Source organism: Trichechus manatus, unplaced genomic scaffold (genome assembly GCF_000243295.1).
Source record: "Trichechus manatus latirostris isolate Lorelei unplaced genomic scaffold, TriManLat1.0 scaffold00002, whole genome shotgun sequence".
Taxonomy (NCBI): Eukaryota; Metazoa; Chordata; class Mammalia; order Sirenia; family Trichechidae; genus Trichechus; species Trichechus manatus.
Window position 1 is genome coordinate 34,223,050 of NW_004443938.1, and position 20,363 is coordinate 34,243,412.

General features: G+C 35.9%; 1 protein-coding gene across 4 annotated transcripts in view; it reads left to right on the forward strand.

The window, feature by feature from the left end:
* REPS1 (RALBP1 associated Eps domain containing 1) overlaps window positions 1-20,363 on the forward strand; it is a 76,215-nt gene that overhangs the window by 39,606 nt on the left and 16,246 nt on the right. For 2 of the 4 annotated variants that reach the window (XM_004368874.2, XM_012554828.2), the window contains exons 9-11: window positions 8,476-8,597; window positions 12,426-12,506; window positions 18,493-18,580. In XM_004368874.2, coding sequence (XP_004368931.1) covers window positions 8,476-8,597; window positions 12,426-12,506; window positions 18,493-18,580 — 291 coding nt within the window. The remainder of the gene's footprint in view (window positions 1-8,475; window positions 8,598-12,425; window positions 12,507-18,492; window positions 18,581-20,363) is intronic. The other 2 variants (XM_004368875.2, XM_023729701.1) reach the window with 1 other exon arrangement.

Here is a 20,363-nt window from a genome sequence, read left to right on the forward strand (position 1 = left end):
AGGATTCTTTGTTTGTCTTTGGTTTTGGCAAGTGTGAATATGATATGCCTTGGTGATTTTCTTTTGGGATCTCTTCTATATGGGGTTCGTTGAGCTGGGGTGGCCAGCTTTTCATCTTGCATAATATTGGGGAAGTTTTCTGTCAGCAGTTCCTCAATGATCCTCTCTGTGTTTTCTGTTTTCTCCACCTGTTCTGGAATTCCAGTCACTTGCAGATTTTTGCTTTTGATTGTGTCCCACATAACTCTCAGGGTCTCTTCATTTTTCTTCGTTCTTTTTTCTGAGTTTTCCTGAAACAGAGTTGTATACAAGTGTTTGTCTTCAATTCCACTGATCCTGTCTTCCACCATTTCAAATCTGCTTCTCAGCCGTTCTATGACACTGTCCATTTCTGAAATCTTGTTGTTTATCTTTTTGGATTTCTAATTGTTGTCTTTGTATAATTTCTAGTTGTGAATTTATTTTGGGATTTTGTTCCTGCATTATTTTCCATGAATTTGTCTATTTTTTCCTCATGTTTGTCAGCCTTTTGCCTCAGTTCTTGGAGAATTCTGAGTATTAGAGATTTGAATTCCCTATCAGGTAGTTCTAGTTCATTTTCTTCCACAGGAGAGTCATCTGGTGTTTTATTTTGGACGCCTACTGCAACCATCCTGTCCTGTTTTTGTAAATGTTTTTATCTTGTCTGCTGTCTTCGGGGCATTCAGTAGTTATTTTTCTTGTTTATTGATTGTAGATTTGTTTGTTTTGTCCCTTTTTTTAAAAAAAATTTGACTATGTCTGAGCAGGCGGACTGTGGGTTCTTTGTTGTTTGCTCATCTGTGGGCACAATACTTTTGGCCTCCTTCTCCAATTGGCAGGGTCAGTCACTCAGATATGGTATGGCAGGGCAGGTCTAGCTGAAGAGGAGTTACTGGGATGGGTTGTTTGTGGCACTTACTACAGCCACGAGAGCGGGTCAGTAAACAGTGCAGGGCAGGTTCCAGTAGGCCGTGCCTGTGCTGCTTGGTGGTGTGATGTCAAGTACACGGTGCAGGTAGGCAGGATGCAGCAGGGAGATTGTTATGTGTGGAGCTAAGATGGATATGGGAGAGAGGAGAGAGGAACAGGAGCCAGAAACATACAAACAAACAAAAAAGAATGCTAGGGGAGCTTGCCATTGGAATGGAGAGATGAGAGACTATGAAATGGAGAAAAACAGAAAGGGGAAGTGGGAGAAAAGAAAAGAATGAATAAATAAAAATCAGAAAGGTTAAAGAACCACTAAGTTCCCAGGGATCCCACCGGTGCAGCTATGAGGTCTGGGGAAGTCGCTCTCAAGTGTTGCAGTACAGCCAAACAAACAAACGAACAAAAGCCCCGGGATCCCACCAGCACGGCAGCCCAGACTGGGAAGCAGCTCCACACTCGAACGGAGCTCCGCAGCCCCTCAGGAAGAAGAAAAGATGGCGCACGGAGCCAGGTACTCGAGCGAAAGGAGAGGGAGGTGGCAAGAGGCAAGTAACAAATCAAAAGAAGCAGAAAAAAAAAGTAACACTCGCAGCCAACAAATGGCACTCAGAGAGCCAGCTCATGTGGGCGGGGGTTTCTGGACAAGAGACTGTGTGCGCCAGAAGCAGAGGGGGCCAAGTGTGGGTGAAGAAGGGTAGAGAGTGGGAAAGCGTATATCACAGATTACCGGCGCTCTGCAGCCCCTCAGGAGGAAGCAAAGATGGCGCACGCAGTGAGGTACTCTAGCGAAAGGAGGGGGAGGTGGCAAGAGGCAAGGAAGAAATCAAAAGAAGCAGAAAAAAGCAACACCAGCAGCCAACAAATGGCACTCAGAGAGCCACCCGTTCGGGTGTGTGGAATCCAAGCAGCCGGTGTTTCCCGGTCAAGAGATTGTGGCCGCGGGAAGCAGAGGAGGCCGAGTCGGGGTGAAGAAGGGTGGGGGTTGGGAAAGGGTATATCGCAAATTACTGGTTGTTTTGTCTCCCGCTGGACACTCCGTGAGGCTGCTTTCTCGTACCCCCTGTTTGCTGGTCTCCGATAGGAGTCCAAGATGGCGGATCCGCGCTGCGTTAGCTGATAGGGGACCTCTGCATGAATCTCTCCTCGCTCTCCATTCTCTGTCAGTTTTCTCACTCCATTTGGTGCTTGGCTGACTTCTTTATCTCTTCATTTGATGTTTTAGGGTTTCAGGATTGTTGTATTCTCTGTTTGGCTTAGTTTTTCGGATCTTTGCTGTGGAGGGACGGCGTGGTGCTTCTGCCTAGAGTGCCATTTTGCCGGAGCTCCTCCCCGTCTAGAAATTTTTAACCTATAAAAGCCTACACACACACCTACGCGAATATTGGCAAAGATGCACTATGTAAATGAAATTGGTCAGAGTAATTAGAACAGTTCAAATCCCTGACAAAGGCATTGACAAACAAGGCCAGATAATACTTGAAGATGAAAATCTCTACAAGTTTGATGACACAGTGGGAGCCTTAAAAGATTGTGGTTCATATATCAGTGGATTAATAAGGATTCTTGAGAATAATTAATGATACCCTTAATTATGACCTTTTTCCTTTATGATTGTTCTGTGAAAGTGAAAAACGAAGCATGTGCCTGTCTGCTTTGTTAGGAAGAGAACTCCATGGAAATGGGGGTCTTGTCTTGTTCAGTTCACTCTCTCTAGAGCCCGGAACTGTGTAGGCCTTTAGTAAATGTTCACCAAATAAATTAGTACTTTTATTAATGTGGTTTTAATTTAAACTACTTGATTTCTCCCGTAGGCTTTCTTAAGGTCTTCTTACTAAGTTCGCATTTTTGTGGCGTGTTAGAGGAAAGTAGAGTTAATTCTGGAAATAGAACTTAGTTTCTTGGTGCACATAATACCACTCGAAACAAAACAAAGCCTATCTTTAATTGCTTTCTGTATATTTTGCTTATCCCTGTCTTTTAAATGTGTATGAAAAAGGGATCATTTGTAGCTTACCTGGAAAACTTAAAATTCATCCAAACCTCTGTATATTTTATTTTAAATATTTTTCCTATAAGAATAATATTCACATTTCCAAATAAAGACATAGTTAATTTTGCCTTGATTAAACTATTGTAATGAGGTTGAAACCTTGAATCATCATAATTGAAGAACTCTTCGTAGATTTGTTTTTCTTCTTGAAGGCAAAATAAGTTTTAAACCGTAAGATTTTTGGGATATATATATATATATATATTTCTATGAGATTAGTTAAAGCTGGCAGATATTTTTGGAAATGATTTCTTAGCGTCTGAAGTGTTACACTAGGAAAATAAGAGAAAATCAGGATGAGTAGATTATAAAGCTAGAATAAAACTGAATTTCTTCAAGAAAGAGATTGTTTGGTAGATTCAACAGGTACATCGTACTGAACTGAATCTGTGAACTTTCTCTGGACAACATTCTTTGGAGGATAGAAGGATGACAGCTATGGATGTTTTTCTTGTGCAGTCCTGAAAATGCGGCTTGCACTCATTTACTGTTATTGTTAGCTTTTAAATGTAGGTTGACAGTATATGTCAGTGTGGTCATACTCGGTTGTCTCTTCCAGACACGCTTTTATACCTGGAAATACTTTTTGAGTGAAAGCCCTTGTGGGGTTAACTTTAAAAAATAATTTAGGCTCATACTCTTCTTTTTCAGCCCTGATGCTCTGATGATGTCAGGGGCAGAGCAGAACCAGCAGGAGGGAGGCAGGGTTGACACAGTGTTTCAGCAGGAGGCTAGGTTGGAACACTGCATCAGGTAAGAGTAAAATTACCCCCCTGCCTCCATAAGGACACAGTCTTAAAGACTAACTTTTGTGGGTGGGAAGGAAGCTTTTGTTGGAGTATTTATAGTTAGCAAATATTAAGATGGTGTGATTTATTTCCAGACCTAATGCGTCTCCTCAGACTATTAGTTTCCAGAACATAAGTACTTCACTCTTTTTCTACCACCATTTGTTGTTCTACACATGAAGTAGAAAGGAATTAAAGTGTAATATTCCAATGTAATTGTTAAATTATATTGCTGCTTATTCCAGAAATAATTTTTGGATTCTCTAGAACAGTGATTTTCAAACTTTTTGGTATCAAAACCCCTTTACATTCTTAAAAATTGTTGAGGACCCAAAAGAGTCTTCTGTGTGGATTCTATCAATAGTTACACTATTAGAAATGAAAACTGATAGATTTTGAAAATATTTATCACTTAATTTGAAAATAATGTTGTTGTTAGGTGCCATCAAGTCAATTCCAACTCATAGCGACCCTATGTACACCAGAACGAAACACTGCCCAGTCCTGCACCATCCTCAGAATTGTTGCTATGTTTGAGCCCATTGTTGCAGCCACTGTGTCTATCCATCCCTTAAATTAGTATAAGTATTTTTAGGAAAATGTATTTTCCAAAATAAAAATATTAAGGAAAAGAGTGGCATTGTTTTTACATTTTTGCAAATCTCCTTAATATCCAGGTTGATAGAAAGCATCTAGATTCTTGTATTTGCTTTTGCATTCAGTCTGTTAGGTATATTATTTTGTTTGAAGTATATCAGGGATTGGCAGACTAAGCCATGCAGGCAAAATTTTGGTTTGCCGCCAGTTTTTGTACGACTCACAGCTAGGAAATTTTTTTTTCTTTTCGGAAAAGAAAAGGAAGAATAATATTTGATGACACATGAAAATTATATAAAATTCAGATTTCAGTGTCTGTAAACATAGCCACACTCATTTATTTACATATTATCTCCAGCTACTTTCACACTAAAGAGCCCTGGTGATGCAATGGCTAAGCGCTCAGCTGCTAACCAAAAGTTTGGCGGTTCAAACCCACCAGCAGCTCCGAGGGAGAAAAGACTTCACAATCTGCTGCCATAAGATTACAACCTTGGAGACCCTATGGGGCAGTTCTGCTCTGTCCTGTAGGATTGCTGCGAGTCGGAGTTGACTCAGTAGCATCAAACAACTTTCACTACGTCACTACGATGGTTGAGTTAGAGTAGTTGCAGCGGAGACTGTATCTCCCACAAAGCCTAAAACATTTACTGTCTGGCCCTTTGTAGAAAGCATTTGCCGATCTCTAAAATACATGAAGAAAATGTGGCTTCACATAATAAAAGGGAGGACTGTTTTATAGCTTTTTCACATTATAATACTGCACCAAAAGTTGAACAAATAGTAGTTTCTTAAAGGTTAGTTGCTATGTTGAAGCTGAATTTTTTGTACTGTTACATTAAAATCCACTGGTCTGCCTTGCACTTTAAATGAGTGTTTTACCCTTGTGTAATTTTGTACCATCATACAGTGGTTATTTGTAAAATAACACTTCATTGAGTTATACAGGTCTTCTAAATACTGATATGTTTCATTAGAAAATATCAAAAAAGCACATTGTTAATATCAAAACCTACCTTATCAGAGAAATCTTTAAGTATTGGGAAGCTCTGGAGCTTATGGTCATGGGTATACATTTTCCAAAATTCTAATTTTCACTTGAAGGCTCGAACTTTGTCATTAATAATAACTACTGACAGTTTTTTTCCTTGAAGTGACAGGTTCACTTTAATTTTTGAGAAAAGGCTTTCCTAATACTCAAATCCAAATTATTACCGTATCAGCTGTTCTTTCAAAAAGCAGTGTTCCATGAAAAAAGTGGCCTGTTCAGCTTAAAAAACTCAATCACACAAGTACATTTCCTTGACAAAACCACTGTACTTTGATATGCAGCAGCAGTTCTTTATACGTCCCATTTTATCACACAGAATATTAAAACGATATGTTTTAGGGCTGAGATTTAATAAGTTTTACTGTTTCATCATGAACATTCTTCAGTGAAACTGGCATCATACGTATGTGTATGCATGTGTGTGTGTGTGTGTGTGTTTGTGTGTGTGTGTATTTTAACTCATCTGTGGAGTTGAAGAATACACTGGTAACTAGTATATTTTGGTGCCACTGTCTTGATTTGTGCTGATAAGCTAGCAGTTTTTTCCACCATTGCTTTTTCACCATCAATGCAAATGTCAACACAGGGAAGAACATTATTATTATGATAAAAAATAATTTTGACCTATCAGACCCCCTAAAAGAGTCTCAGGAACTTCCAAGGGTCCATGGTCCACAGTTTAAGAACTGTTACTCTAGGAAAACAACTATATTGGAATAATTAAAAGTATAATTATTTGGAGGTAATAGCATTTTAGTTCCCAGCCTCAGGAGACTGGAATCAATGTCTTTGTACTAGTGATACAGAGGGGTTCCTAGAATCTATCCCAAATCCCAGTTGGCCTGAGGTTAGGGGTGGAGTATAGCCTGTGTCTAAATTTGTCAGTAGAAGAAGATTTCATGAGAACTGAAGTCTTGAAAGCCAAACCAGGGCCCCAGGTTGCCCTAAGATGATATTTAAAACTTGAGTAATATAGTCTGACTTTAAATAGGTTCTTCTGAAAATTTATTATCCTATAGTGGTGGCATAGTGGTAAGAGCTGCGGCTGCTAACCAGAAGGTCAACAGTTCAGATCCACCAGGTGCTCCTTGGAAACTCTATGGGGCAGTTCTTCCATGTCCTATAGGGTCACTATGAGTCGGAACCGACTCAACAGCAGTGAGTTTGGGGGTTTTTTTTGGTTTTATTGTTAATACTATTTTCTTTAATACTTAGACTTTGGAGGGGAGGATTTCTTAGAAACACACTTCATCATTTACCATACTCCTGGCAGAGTTTCACCTTCAATAAACTGTCAGATTTATAGCCACTATCTTTCTTTCCTTCACTTCTTTTCCTTTTCTTGTGATGGGGGGGAACCCAAATCTTTGTTCCCACTGGAAAACTCCAGGCTATCCCATGAGAAATTTGCTGCTACTGTTCTTTTCACTAGTTCTTCTCTAAGACCTTTGAGTTAACGTCTTAATAGAACGTTATCTGAGGCCTTCCTGTTTGTTACTGGTTCTGTGCTACTCTCAGACACTTTCATTGAGAAGGAATAGGACTAAGAAAGAACGAACAGTTCTTGATCTTAGAAAAATTAATCAAAATATGATGCTGGACTGCAAATTAGAATTTGTAGAGTGATATGTCAGAGGATAATGTCAGGGGTAGGTAAAAGGGCATTGAAACATTCTGAGACGGTCATGTTACAGAGTAAGAAAAGTTTTGAGAACTTTATCAAAATATTAATGGTTCATTTGGGTTCAGATGTTCTAGGAAAGTGACAGTAAAGGAGAATGAGTTTAAATGAAGAAGAACACACACAAAAACTCATTCAATAAATGTTTGAGTGCCTGCTATGTACTAGGTCCTGTGCTAGGCACTGAAACTTGATAGATTTACTTGTGAATAGATTGAAAATTTAAAACCTATACATTGCTGAATTACGTTATGTGACTGTCGATCTAGGAATCTGAAGTGTAGTGCTAACATTTAATGGCAAAAGTCCTCCTTTCTGGTGGAGAAACTCAAGTGCTATTTTATTCAACTTGCCCATGTTCAAACAGTAAGATAGTGACAGATATTGGAATCATTTTTTTATATAGGTTTCTAACAGATTAGTTACTGTCTGTTAATTTGGCCATTAATGTGATTTTCAAGACTGGAATTATATTCAAAGCCGCATAAAACTTGAGAAAATTTCTTTGGTTTTTAAATTACAATTTAAGAAATATTTTAAACTAAGCCTTAATTATAATTAGAAATATAATATCTCAAAAGAGTTTAAAAACCATTTTAAAATATCATCATGGATCTCCATTAATTCCTGAATTGCCAATAAGCTTAATAATAAATGTTTAAATCTCATATGGGCTCATTGACTTTGCTTTTTATCTATTACTGAGGACTGTTCCTTTCCTTTTACTGTCTGCCTTGCAAATATGTACTGCTTTTGGTAACAAGGGAGACATGTGAATTAGTATAAATCAGCAGTTCCCAAAGTATATTCCAAGGAACACTAGGGGATTTTATTTGATAAAGAGAGTTCAGAGGTCAAATATGTTTCGGAAACAGTTGATTTAAACAGTTTATTTTACGACATCACAAGTCTGTAATATACAAATATGCATGGGGATGCTTCAGCAGGGAATCACTGTACCCCCAAACTTATTTGAACAGAGAACCTAATTTTTCAAAGCTAACTTACTTGATTAGTATTCCATGGAGTACCCTTTGAAAAACATTGATACAAATCTATTCTGTTACCAGAAGATGATTGAAAGCTTGTGCTCTATTGCATTATTATTATATATAACACTTTTTCTATTTATTACTAACTAGATTTTATTTTAATGAAAAGCTCTAGTGTCAGGTAGACAATAACTAGCAGGAATAAGTATTATCTGATTTTTAAAGTGCTTACTATGGGAATGTGAAGAAAGGAAATAGAAATTATAAGTTACTATTTGTGAAAATCCTGTTAGCTTTTTTATAAGTAAATATTCTTAAACTAAAGTATATTATTCATAGAAATTTTCTCTATTTTTAAATTGCAGATGTCGGGGATCAGCCAGGTGAGGTAGGTTATTCAGGCTCTCCTGCAGAAGCACCTCCAAGCAAGTCACCGTCAATGCCATCACTAAACCAGACTTGGCCAGAGCTGAATCAAAGCAGTGAGGTTAGCAAAACTTCCCTTTTCTTTCATTAAAAGTTAAATTTTTTAAGGTAAGAGATTCCAGACAGGGTAGTTTCAGCATATAGCTCTTCCAGCATCCATAGTTGAAAGAGCACACCCAATATGACTATGATAAGTTAATTGTAATTATATGGTGTTTTGAGATTTTCAAAGTTTTTTTTCATATATATACTATTATTTGATTCCCACCCCTCTTCCTCACCAAAACCTTGTGAGTTTGGTGAGGCAGATGCATGAAGTTAAGAGTCAAATGCTGAATGACTTGGTGAAAATCTCATAGCCAGTGAGGGACAAGGGCTAAGATTTGAACACAAGTCATTTGATTCCCAGTCAACTGCTGGATCCACTCTTGTCGCATGCTTTCTCATTCCTATAAGCAAGGCATGTGATATTTGGGATATTAGTATATTTGGAATGTTAGCATTGGAAGTGATATGAGAAGTCACTAATCCAACTTTCCACATGATTAAAGTATTTTCTACGTCCCAAGCTGTTTATAATTTAGTTTTATTCAGTAGTAAATGGAGTGATTTAACCATATTAAATGCATTGTTTAAAGATATGTCAAATATGACCAAGCACAGTTTGTAACAAAGAATTTGAGACAAATGCACTGCTCCCAAATTATTTTGGAACTCTGTTATATATAAAACATTAAATGTAGGGCCACTCAGCTTAGAATAGGGAAGATGGCCTGAGGCCCAGCCTCCCTTACAGCAACCCTGGAGGCCTCCCTGTTAAACCTTAGTGCTCTATAAAACTCCCTTTGAAAACTACCACTCTAGCCAGTTAAAGCAGTTTTCTTTGTGAACAAGTTACATTTTTTCCTTAGATTTTTTTTTGTATCACTTTTAAACATTGCTAGAAATATAAAAGTTTGCGACTTTCAGGCAAACCTTCTGAGCTTCCATGCTTTCCATAAGGAGCCCTGGTGGTGCAGTGGTTCAGTGCTGGGCTGTTAACCGATAGGTTGGCGGTTCAAACCCACCAGCCCACTCCACGGAAGAAAGATGTGGCAGTCTGCTTCTGTAAAGATGTAAAGCCTTGGAAACCCTGTGGGCAGTTCTACCCTGTCCTGTAGGGTTGCTGTGAGTCAGAATCAACTCTACGGCAGTTGGTTTGGTTCGGGTTTGTGTGCTTTCCATGTCTTTGAAAACCAAAAAAGAACTGGATTAAAGAGCTCCGTAGTTAATTTTAGAAAGTGTGGAAAAAGAAAAATAGCTGGTAGTTTAGAGCTACTTGCTGCTGCTTTATGACATAATCAAAGCCAAGTTAATCATCTGTGTTATGTTATGACTTTTTTCTGAAACATTAAAATATCATATCATATAGGTTGTAAAACCATTAATGTAAGTATTTTCTAGAGGGAGAGATTAAGCCTTGAAAGAATTTGCTAGTAGAGAGACTTTATAAAGAGTAGGGTCAGTATTTTTGAAATCACTGTTTTTCCACATTGATTCAATACCATCATTTTAAATAGCAAGTCAGATTAAAAGGATAAAATAAAAAATCCCATTGATATCCATTTGTAAATAAAAGGAGCTCTTTCAAAAGCATCTCAGTTATAAAGCCCAAGTTCATTCTAAATACAATCACATGTGATCATTAAAAGATGAGGGTGGAAGTCCCTTCCAAACTCTGATCTCAGTAGTTGCATTGTCCCTACTTAAGTATTCCTATCAAGTTTTACTTTGTAATATTTGGTAATTAGAATGAATATCACAGTGTGGTTTTTTTTTTAAATTATTATTATATGTAAAAAATCAAAATACTAATAAAAGTAACATTAATTTTAGGATATTTAGTAATATTTACAAAAATGTCTTCTTAGAATATGGAATTTAGATTATATTTTAATTTTCTACCACAGTGCGCACCGAAAGAATATTCTTTCAACAAATATTTATTCAGCATCTGCTAGATATGGACAAGGCACTATATTAGGCACTGTACAGGATGATAATAATAATAATTCCTAACATTGAGTACTTTTGATGTGTCAGTTGCTATTCAAGAAGCTCTTTACATATATTAACTTTTTTAATCTTTACACAAACCTATGATGTAGGTATTATTAGTCTCGTGTCACAGATGGTGAAACTGAAGCATAAAGAGGTTAAGTAAATTGCCCAAGATTGTACAGCATACCTAGGATTCCAGTAGTTTGCCTCCATAGCCTGTGCTCTTACCCATTATACTAAAGTTACGAAGATGAGTATCTCTCTGCCCTCCAGATAGCTTACATACAATCTTGTGAAACCGTTAAACTTCATGCCACCCAAATGAGGTAAATGCCTACTTTTTGGCAAAAATCTGTATCTAAAATTTCTCCACCGTGAAATAATTAGGATTTCTAAAATTCCTTCTGTATTCATGTGATAATAATTACCTAAAACTAATTATATGAACAAATATTGATAAGTAGCTTCCTTGAAGTGATACCACATGCTAAAAGTGAATTATTGTGGACTTTGTCTATTCAAGAAGCACTTTGAATTCATCAGTATTTCTTAGTATAGCTTCATTTTTGTGATAAGAAAACTAATCTAGTAAAAAATATTTAATGTATTAGCCATTTTTGTAGATAATCTTTAACAAGTTGCTCACTTGCTAATGTTAAATTCTACATGCATCCTCAAATTGAATATCTCTGTTTTAAATAGTAAGTTGAACTTTGAAGCATAAAAGTGTATGCTTTTCCATACTGAGTTATTAAAAGAGGATTTTGGTTAATGGGGTAGGTCTGTCTGTGTGTAAACATTTGTATGTATATACTGTATATGTGTAGCAGTTTTTTCCCTCTTCAGGGAACAACTGATAACTCTTAAGAATCAATTTTTAATGATGATCTTAAAACAATATTTATGTAAATATCCCATACTGTTTTATTACTAAATTTTTCAAAACAAGTGGAATTTACTGTGATTAATATTAACTCATCACTCCACCTATTTTAAAAAGTATAATATTTGTGTGCCTCTTTAAAAAGTAGTACCTCATATCAGAATATATCATCTATATATAACACTCAGATGCTTGGTTTGCTCTCATCATGGCCGCATTCTGATTTTTCTAGCATGGGGAGGGGTGCCTGATTGGCAGTTCTGTCTTGTGGTCTGGCATGGCCCTGTTTGTAGTGCTGACTGCAGGGGTTGACTTGCTGCAGATTGACAAAAGCTCAAACATGTATTAATTCCAGAATTCTTTGCATTTTGCCCAAACATATATTCCAGAATTCTTTGCATTTTATCTCAATTATATTTTATTAAATATCTATACAGTTGTATAAAATAAGTGCACATATATAATAGAATCATTTATCAGGGGTCGCACTGGCAAGTCACACTGACTTGCTTTGTTTTGACCAAAACTTTGGTACTTGAGATTCATTAGTTTCACCAAATCAATGCACAAACGTGTGACTTCTAAAAGAAGGATTTGAAATTATTCTTCCTTTCTCTAGTCAAGACAAACTGCTTTACATTTTACTTGGTGACCATTAAGGCTGCTTAAACTCTGTTCCAGTATTGTGTTTTGAGTTTTAATTCTGTAAGCCCTTTGAATCTCTTCCATAGAGATCACAATAAATTGTTAACTATACATTTAATTGTGAAGCTGCTCACCCTTACAAGATGACCCAGGATAGATAAGTATAAAATGTTTATGAAAAAATAGAAATTATGGAATATTGTCAGGCCTATGAAACACAACTTGCAGTGCAACCTCTGAATTACTTTGCTAAATCTTCTCCGGTGATCTTTTACTCCATCTTTCTCATCATGCTGACTTGTCTCTCCTCTGTCTGTTCAGCAGTGGGAGACATTTAGCGAACGCTCTTCAAGCTCACAAACTCTGACCCAATTTGATTCTAACATTGCACCAGCTGATCCTGTAAGTCAATCACTTAGCTTGCTTGTTTGAAATTAATTTTATTAACCCAAATTTCCATTCATTATGGTTTTTAGCTGATATGCATGGTTCAGTGGAGTGCTTAGAGGGAAATGGTGGCAGGCTTTTCAATTGTTGTGTGCTTAATGGTGGAAAGAACATTTTTGTCATTTGTATTTTTTAGTTATTTTGGTGAGAAAAACTGTATGTTTTTAATATCTGGTTACGTGTGTTGTCACGTCTGAAGAAGTATTTTGTGACAACTGATTTAATTAACCTGTTTTCATTTGCTAATTCAGTGTATGCTTTATTAAACATATAGTGTTTATTTCAGTGTAGTGACAGTTATGTAAATACTGTTTTATTTGTATGCTTACACATCATGTAATATGTACTATGTATGTAAGTATTTATGCAGTGTCATTTTTTATTTTCACAATACAAACGATGTGGCTTTGATTTCATTAGTATGTTGAGTTCTGTTAGAGACAATCAAGTTGAGCAAACCAATACAGAGCCATTGGTCAAAGATTCCCATTATGCAAAGAGCCTCTGTCTTGTCTTCCTGTGGTTTACTGTGTTGCTTTGAAAATGCTACAAAGTTCACATCCTGTTTTTAAGAATAAACTATCTCCATAGAGTTAATTTTTTATATGCCCCCTCCTGTCCCTCAAGTTATTTGAAAACTTGAGAATCTTAGCTATGAATCATTCTTCTTGCTGCTCACTCCTCTGCTTTTTCTGTTTCTTTTTATTTTTTTTCTTTTAAAGAGAAGGACATGCTAATAAGCCCCTTCTAAAAAGAAAAGAGGAAGTAAGTAGGAAGGGAAGAAGAGTGTAAAGGTAGGATTTTTTAAAATGAGTTAAGTGTGAAGATACGGAGAAAGTGACACAGGGCATTCTTTTCTAGATTGCCTTGTGATGATCAAAGACATCCAGCATTTATTAACTAAACATAAAAATGGTCTTGCCATTTAATGTGGATTTTGGAGAAGTGGCATTTAAAGATAATAGTATATTTTCAGCAGTTTAATTAATAGATCTCTGATATGATTTACAATTTGTTTGAAATGTAGAAGATCCTGTTATATTTATTTAATTCAAACAAATGTATGGACTTTTTTTTTAAGTGTTTATAGTCTATGAGTTATTCTAGGGCAAATTATTATGTAGATCATCTGTGCCTTTTGCTTCACTTTTCTTGCTGCTTGACTTTGAGGGCATTAATCTTTGATTTTAATCTCTGCCGAATGGAGAGTAGGAGAAGTTAAAAGAAGGCAAAGCGTAAAATTTTTGCTTTGCTGCTTATTAGCAGCTATACTTAAGTTCTCTTTGAAAAGTGACAGGTGCTGTAAGCTAAAAAAAAAAGTTTTACCCTAGCTTTAAATTTCATTTCTCTATACTATCATATTATTCTTACCTTCTAGTTATTTAGTCAGGCTAATTTTATTTAAAATACATAATGAAATTACCTTATTGGGAAGGAAAATTTGATATAGCAATAAAGGAACTCTGTTCTCTAACTCTTAGAAAATAGTGAAAATAATCATTCAGTATTCTAATTTTTGTCAAGCCAGCAAGAACATTCTGTATAAAAAGCCTAGGGCTCATGACTACAAGGAAATTCAGGGAAATATTTGGCTTAATAACAGTGATGTTCTTGTTATTTGGAAATAATATCCAAATTTTTTAATGTCAGTTCTAATGTTTAAAATGCTGTGGCTCAGTATTTTCCTTTGTTATCTCTAGTATATCAGGAGGCTCTAGGAAAATAAAGGTTAATTGGAATTTATTTCCATCTTGAATTTAGAACTCCAAATTTGATAAATGAAGTTGACATTCTTAAATATTTTATCATCTGACACCTAGAAATCTCTTTTTTCTTTTTTGGTGGCAAACTTAAATGTAAAGATTGTTCCCTAACCAGTAATCTCACTTTAAATTTTAAATTACGAAGATATCCCGCTTGCATTGAGGTTTCTTGAGTTTCTTAACCTTCATTTAATACTTATTTAGGGTACTGCTTATTTGCAGACCACAGCCTATACAGAAAATCTCAGATGTCTTTTACAAGACTTATATAAATAAGGATTATAAATAAGTAAATAAGGCTCATTCAAATTAGAAGGAAAATCACCTAGGAAAAAATTTCACCACACTTTTAATATGAATTTAACATCCCTTACAGTATAAGAACATTTAATGAAATATAAAAAGAAAGCTAATTTATTATAGTTTGCCATTTGCTCAATAAAGTTACAATCTATGAAAAATTCCGAACTGCTCTGTAACACTTAGACATGTATGATCTCAGATGTAAACTGGAATGGTTAGCTGTCAAACTCCCAAAATTCTGATAAAACTGGGTTTCTGATTATCTTATTTCCAGAAACTTGACTATTTTTGTTGAACTACTTCATCAGTTAATAGCCTCTGATAGAATTTACTTCTGCTAAGGTGTACTTGAATCAAAATGCCAGGAAAATTCTAGACTAATGAGAAGCATAATACAGTAATATTTGCCATTGTTTATGCCTGGTCTTGATGCTGCAGAATTTATAAGTAATTCAGAGTATGAAAAGGGATTTAGTTTGATCACTGGTTATGCCCAGTTCACCTTTTTGGAAGTGTCCCTTTCTAGGTGTCTGTGATAGTCTCTAGGGATGTAAAGATATAAAAAACAAGATTCCGGTCTAGAGTAGACTACAGTCTAATTATTGTAAGTTGATGATTACAACATAGCTAATTTTGGTTGTTAGCATAGTATATCTGTGAACAAGAATATGGACAGAGAAAAGATTGGCCAGCTAACTCAGACTGATACATTAGAAAATTTTTCACAAAAGAGGTTACATTTGTATGCTGGGTCTTAAATGAAAGTATGAGTTGACAGAGGTTGATGGGTCATTCTAAGCAGAGGGAATGTCATGAGCAGGGTCAGTCCGGTGTATTGAGAGTGTAGAGTACACGTGTATGTGCGGGAATTACGGAGTGTGGGAGATGGGGCCAAAGAATATAGCTGAAACCAGAGTGGGAAGAGGTTTTTATGCTAGAATAAGGATCTGAACTTAATTTCATAGGCAACAGGACCCAGCAAGGAGTACCATGATACGGTCGGGGCAGCGTTGTGAACGATGAGGGCAATCAAGGAGATGTTGAGCACCTGAACTAACTTAGTGACGTAAGTGTGGAAAGGTAGCAGGGCTGGATTCAGACAGATAGGCACAATAGGATTTAAGGCATGTAGAGAATATAGATATATGAGCATAATATAAGACAGGATTCAGCAAACTGCTGAATTGTGTAAAATCAGGTCCCCAAATAGACAGTACGAATGTGCCATGAGTGATTCGGAATGGGTTTCCTAAGGCTTTGGGGGATTTGAATAGGCAGAAGAAAGTGGGCAGGGCATGCCAGTCAGAGTTTAGAGTTTTTTTCCTTTTGTCTTTTGTTCTTTTTTATTGTTGTTAATTTGGGGAAGCTAGTCTGGCGCAGAGAAAGTGTTCGTTTGGCATCTTGTAGCTCGGGACTCAGAGGCTTCTATGTGGTTCTTTATTTAGACATTGAAACCAGTAAACTTCTCTACCTTCGCTGTACATCACAGTCATAAACAGATTTCTGATTTATTTGTCCGATGGTGGTGTTGGGTGCTGTTGAGTCAATTCCAATTCATAGTGACCCCATGTAACAGAGTAGAATTGCCCCATAGGGTTTTCTTAGCTGTCACCTTTACAGAAGCAGATTACCAGATCTTTCTCCTGTGGAGGAGCTGGGTGGGTTCGAACCACCAACTTTTTGGTTAGCAACCAAGTGCTTAACCGTTGCACCATCAGGGCTCCTTAGTCTAATGTTAGGTGTAGTCATTTTTATAAATTTCATCAAGGAATTGCCTTGTTCAACCAGCAGCAAAATCCACTAGACTACAGCTATTGCTGCCCCACAGCAGCTAGTGATTGTATGACTCAAGTGTGCTGTAGAAAATTGATTTCTTGGTACAGAAAAATATCATGTGTATTATTTGGAAAATGAAGTCTTGAGACATTCGTGATTTTCTTTTCTTGGAGTCATTATTGTGTCTTCCATTTACTGTACTAGAAATATATGAAAAGGCTAATATTTTCAACTGTGAGAATGCCTTATAAATCTGATTATATGTATACACACACACACACGCACACATACATAGAATATATATTAGATGAATATTTAAACTTAAAGCATCTACTAATAAGTTTTCCTTGCTTATTCTTTCCTAGTTTATTTAGGTTTGGAATAAGAACTTATTTTCTCATGAGTTATTGTTTCTCCTTTGATCTTGACATGTAATGGTAAATGCTGATTCTCGTAACAATTATTTCTGTTATTAAAATTGTAAATTAAGACAATAGTAGAGTTGTTCCTAAAGCCATTTTATAGCCATAAATATAATTTAAACAATATCTTAAATGTGTTGTTATAAACATTTTCCTGAGATGCCTCATTACTATGTGAGAAATCTAAACATATATATTATAACTATAATTTCAAAGTTGTAAGTGTCAGCTCAATTTCGTTGGATAAATACATGAACTTTATCAAGAATCTCACTGGTATGGGGGTAGGAAGTTACTGTGAATGAATTTGTTAGTATAAAAGTCATAGAATTCATTTATTATATATATATATATACACAATATTTTATGTATATATATACACAATTTGAATTTAGAGATTATGAGAGTAAGTCAAGGAGGAAAGAGAGCCTGTCAAATAAGAGATTATATGCTAAAACTTAGCTTTCTCTAGGAAGGTCTTGGTGTTGATACTGTTACCTAAAACAGTGCCCAACTTGAACTGAAAAGTCATTACCCTTTACACTAACTTATAAATTTAATTTATTATTAGATGCTTGAAATTCAGGTATCTCAAGTTCAGTTTTTAGCTACCATTACCCATTGCCATCAAGTTGATTCTAACTCATAGAGACCCTATAGAGTTTTAGCAGCAGACATAAAAAATGTGAACAGACTTCTCATAGAAAGAGCCAAACCACACCCCATCCCCTTCCATCTTCTGAGTCCCTATAGCAGTATTTTTCAGCTGGTCTATTGCTGGTAATCCCTGTGCTTGATCTGGTTCTGGTTCCTCTCCTGGGGTCTCAGCTTCCAGGGCCAAGCCTGCCTGTGTAACCCAGGTACACATTTCTCTTTTTCTTTCCTTCCTGAGAGGCTACCATTTGTCTTCATCCTCTCTTCTTTGCCTTTGATTTTTTCATTCTTTTCAAAGATCTGTTCTACTAATCCCTAACTAGACTTGCCACTCATAAAGTTGAGAAAGATGAGGTCTGTAGTCATTAAAAAAGTCTAAGAAAAGTACTAGAATGTTAACGTAGGAGTCTTACTTGTTCCTCTTAAAAATGGATTCCTGTCTGGAAGTTTTATGCTAAATTTTGAGATACCAAATTTAAACAATTTGAAGTAATCTATAGGAAGTATGTATTGTGCCTAATATTGCAATGTAACAGACATCTCATTAACTTTGCTTTGTATATGAAAAAGAAGTGTCAAATGTTCATGAATAAGAAAGAGCAAGTCGGTAATAAAAATGAGTTTTCAGTATATTACTTAGTCATTGGATCCTCATGAAATAGTTTGATTTAACCTCAAAGGTACAGATTTACAGAATTTCATCAGATCATTTTACATTTGCTTTTGAATATTGTCATGAACTGTATTTTTGTAAGACCATTTTATTCATGCAAATCTATAATTACTCAAAATTTTAAATGTACTTTTTAGAAAATAAATAAGATTATTAGATGTGTAGTGAAATTAGTATATATAATGTTATTCTAGAATTTTTTGTGTAAAAAATGTATTGTTATGCCTGCCTTAGGTATGAATGAGAAAATCTACCCACCAGTTTTTAAAGTCTTGCTAGTTTTTATTATTTCATGGTATTAGCTTGGTATTTTTAATACAAATTCTGTATTTCTTCCCATTTGTCTCTAGGATACTGCTATTGTTTATCCAGTTCCCATTCGAATGACTCCAAGCAAAATCCACATGCAGGAAATGGAACTTAAAAGAACTGGCAGTGGTAAGGAATCTGTAGCTGGGTTGTATTTTAATTTAGTATTGAATTAAAATACACAAATAATTACTCTGTCAGGGTTCAGGTTTCTTTCATAATTGATTATTTTTTTTAACCTAGTAGATGCCACGATTACATATATATACATATATATGTCTCTGTGTGTGTGTGTGTGTGTATATATATATATAATATATACATATACATGTGTATATATATCTGTTTTAAAAAGGAAATAGTTAAATTTAAATTATAAAGTTTTTAAATAAGGACATTTGGAAAATGTGACTTTTCTAATACCCTGTCAGATTTTGTTGTTTTAATTTATACTTTTGTATGTGTGTGCTTTAGGTGAAGGTTTACAGAGAAAAGTAGTTTCCCATTTAATAGTTTTTACAAAAATTGTTCCCTGACATTGACTGCAATTCCCACAATGTGTCAGAACCCTTCCCATTGCTACCCTGAGTTCCTCATTTCCATTCATCTTGTTTTCCTGCCCCTTCCTGCCTTTTCGTCTTTGCTTTTGGGCCAGTATTGCCCTTTTGGTCTCATATAGCTGATTATTCTAAGGAGTGTTTTCCTCACGGATGTTACTGTTTATTTTATAGGTCCGTTATTTGGCTGAAAGGTGATATCTGGGAATGGCTTCAGTTCCAAGTTAGAAGGATGTCTAATAGCCATAGTCTTGGAGGTTCCTCCAGTCTGTCTTAAACCAATAAATGTGGTATTTTTTATGAATTTGAATTTTTTTCTACATTTCTTTCCCCTCTGTAACCAGGACCTTCTATTGTGACCCTGATTAGAGTGGTCGGTGTAGCAGCTGGGCACCATCTAGTTCTTCCGGTCTCAGGCTAATGGAGGCTGTAGTTCCTGTGGTCCATTAGTCCTTTAGATCAATTGTGTCCTTGAGTCTTTGGTTTTCCTCATTCTCCTTTGCTCCAGACAAAAAGAGACCACTAGTTGTATCTCAGATGGCTGCTCTCAAGCTCTTAAGACCCTAAATGTTACTCACCAAAGTAGGATGTACAATGTTGTCTTTATAAACTACGTTATGCAAATTGACCTGGATGTCCCCCAACACTATGGTCCTTAGCCTACAACCCCAGTAGCTCAGTCCAGTGAGGTGTTTGGTTGTCTATGAAATTTCCATGACTGTGCACCCTGTGTGTTCTAATATGTATATGAGGATACATGCAGCACAAACAAATATGTAGAAATATCGTTTCTGCAAACCTATAAATGCACATGGGTGTACTCCCATATGTCCTTCCACACCTATTCAGCATACATATCAATGTATCCATTCATAAATTATTGTTGTTATTACTGTTGTTGCATATGTTATAGTATTTACTGCCATTGCCTTTTATTTTTCCATACCTCTTGTGTCTTCCCTTGCCTTGGTCATGTTATGCTGAATTCCCCTGTATTGTGTACTGCCTTTCCCTTCACCAAAGTTAACACGTGTATACTCTCTAGTTAGTGGTTTTCTCTCCCTCCCCCTCCCGTCCCTGGTAGCCATCAAAAAATGTTTGTATCTGTGTATAAACCTTTTCTTGACTACTTATAATAGTGGTCTCATAGAATATTTGCCCTTTTGTGATTGACTTAATTCACTCAGCATAATGTTCTCCAGATTCATCCATGTTGTGAGATGTTTCACGGATTCATCATTATTCTTTATCATTGTGTAGTATTCCATTGTGTGTATGTACCACAGTTTGTTTATCCATTTGTCTGTTGATGGACACTTTGATTGTTTCCATCTTTTTGCTATTGTGAATAATGC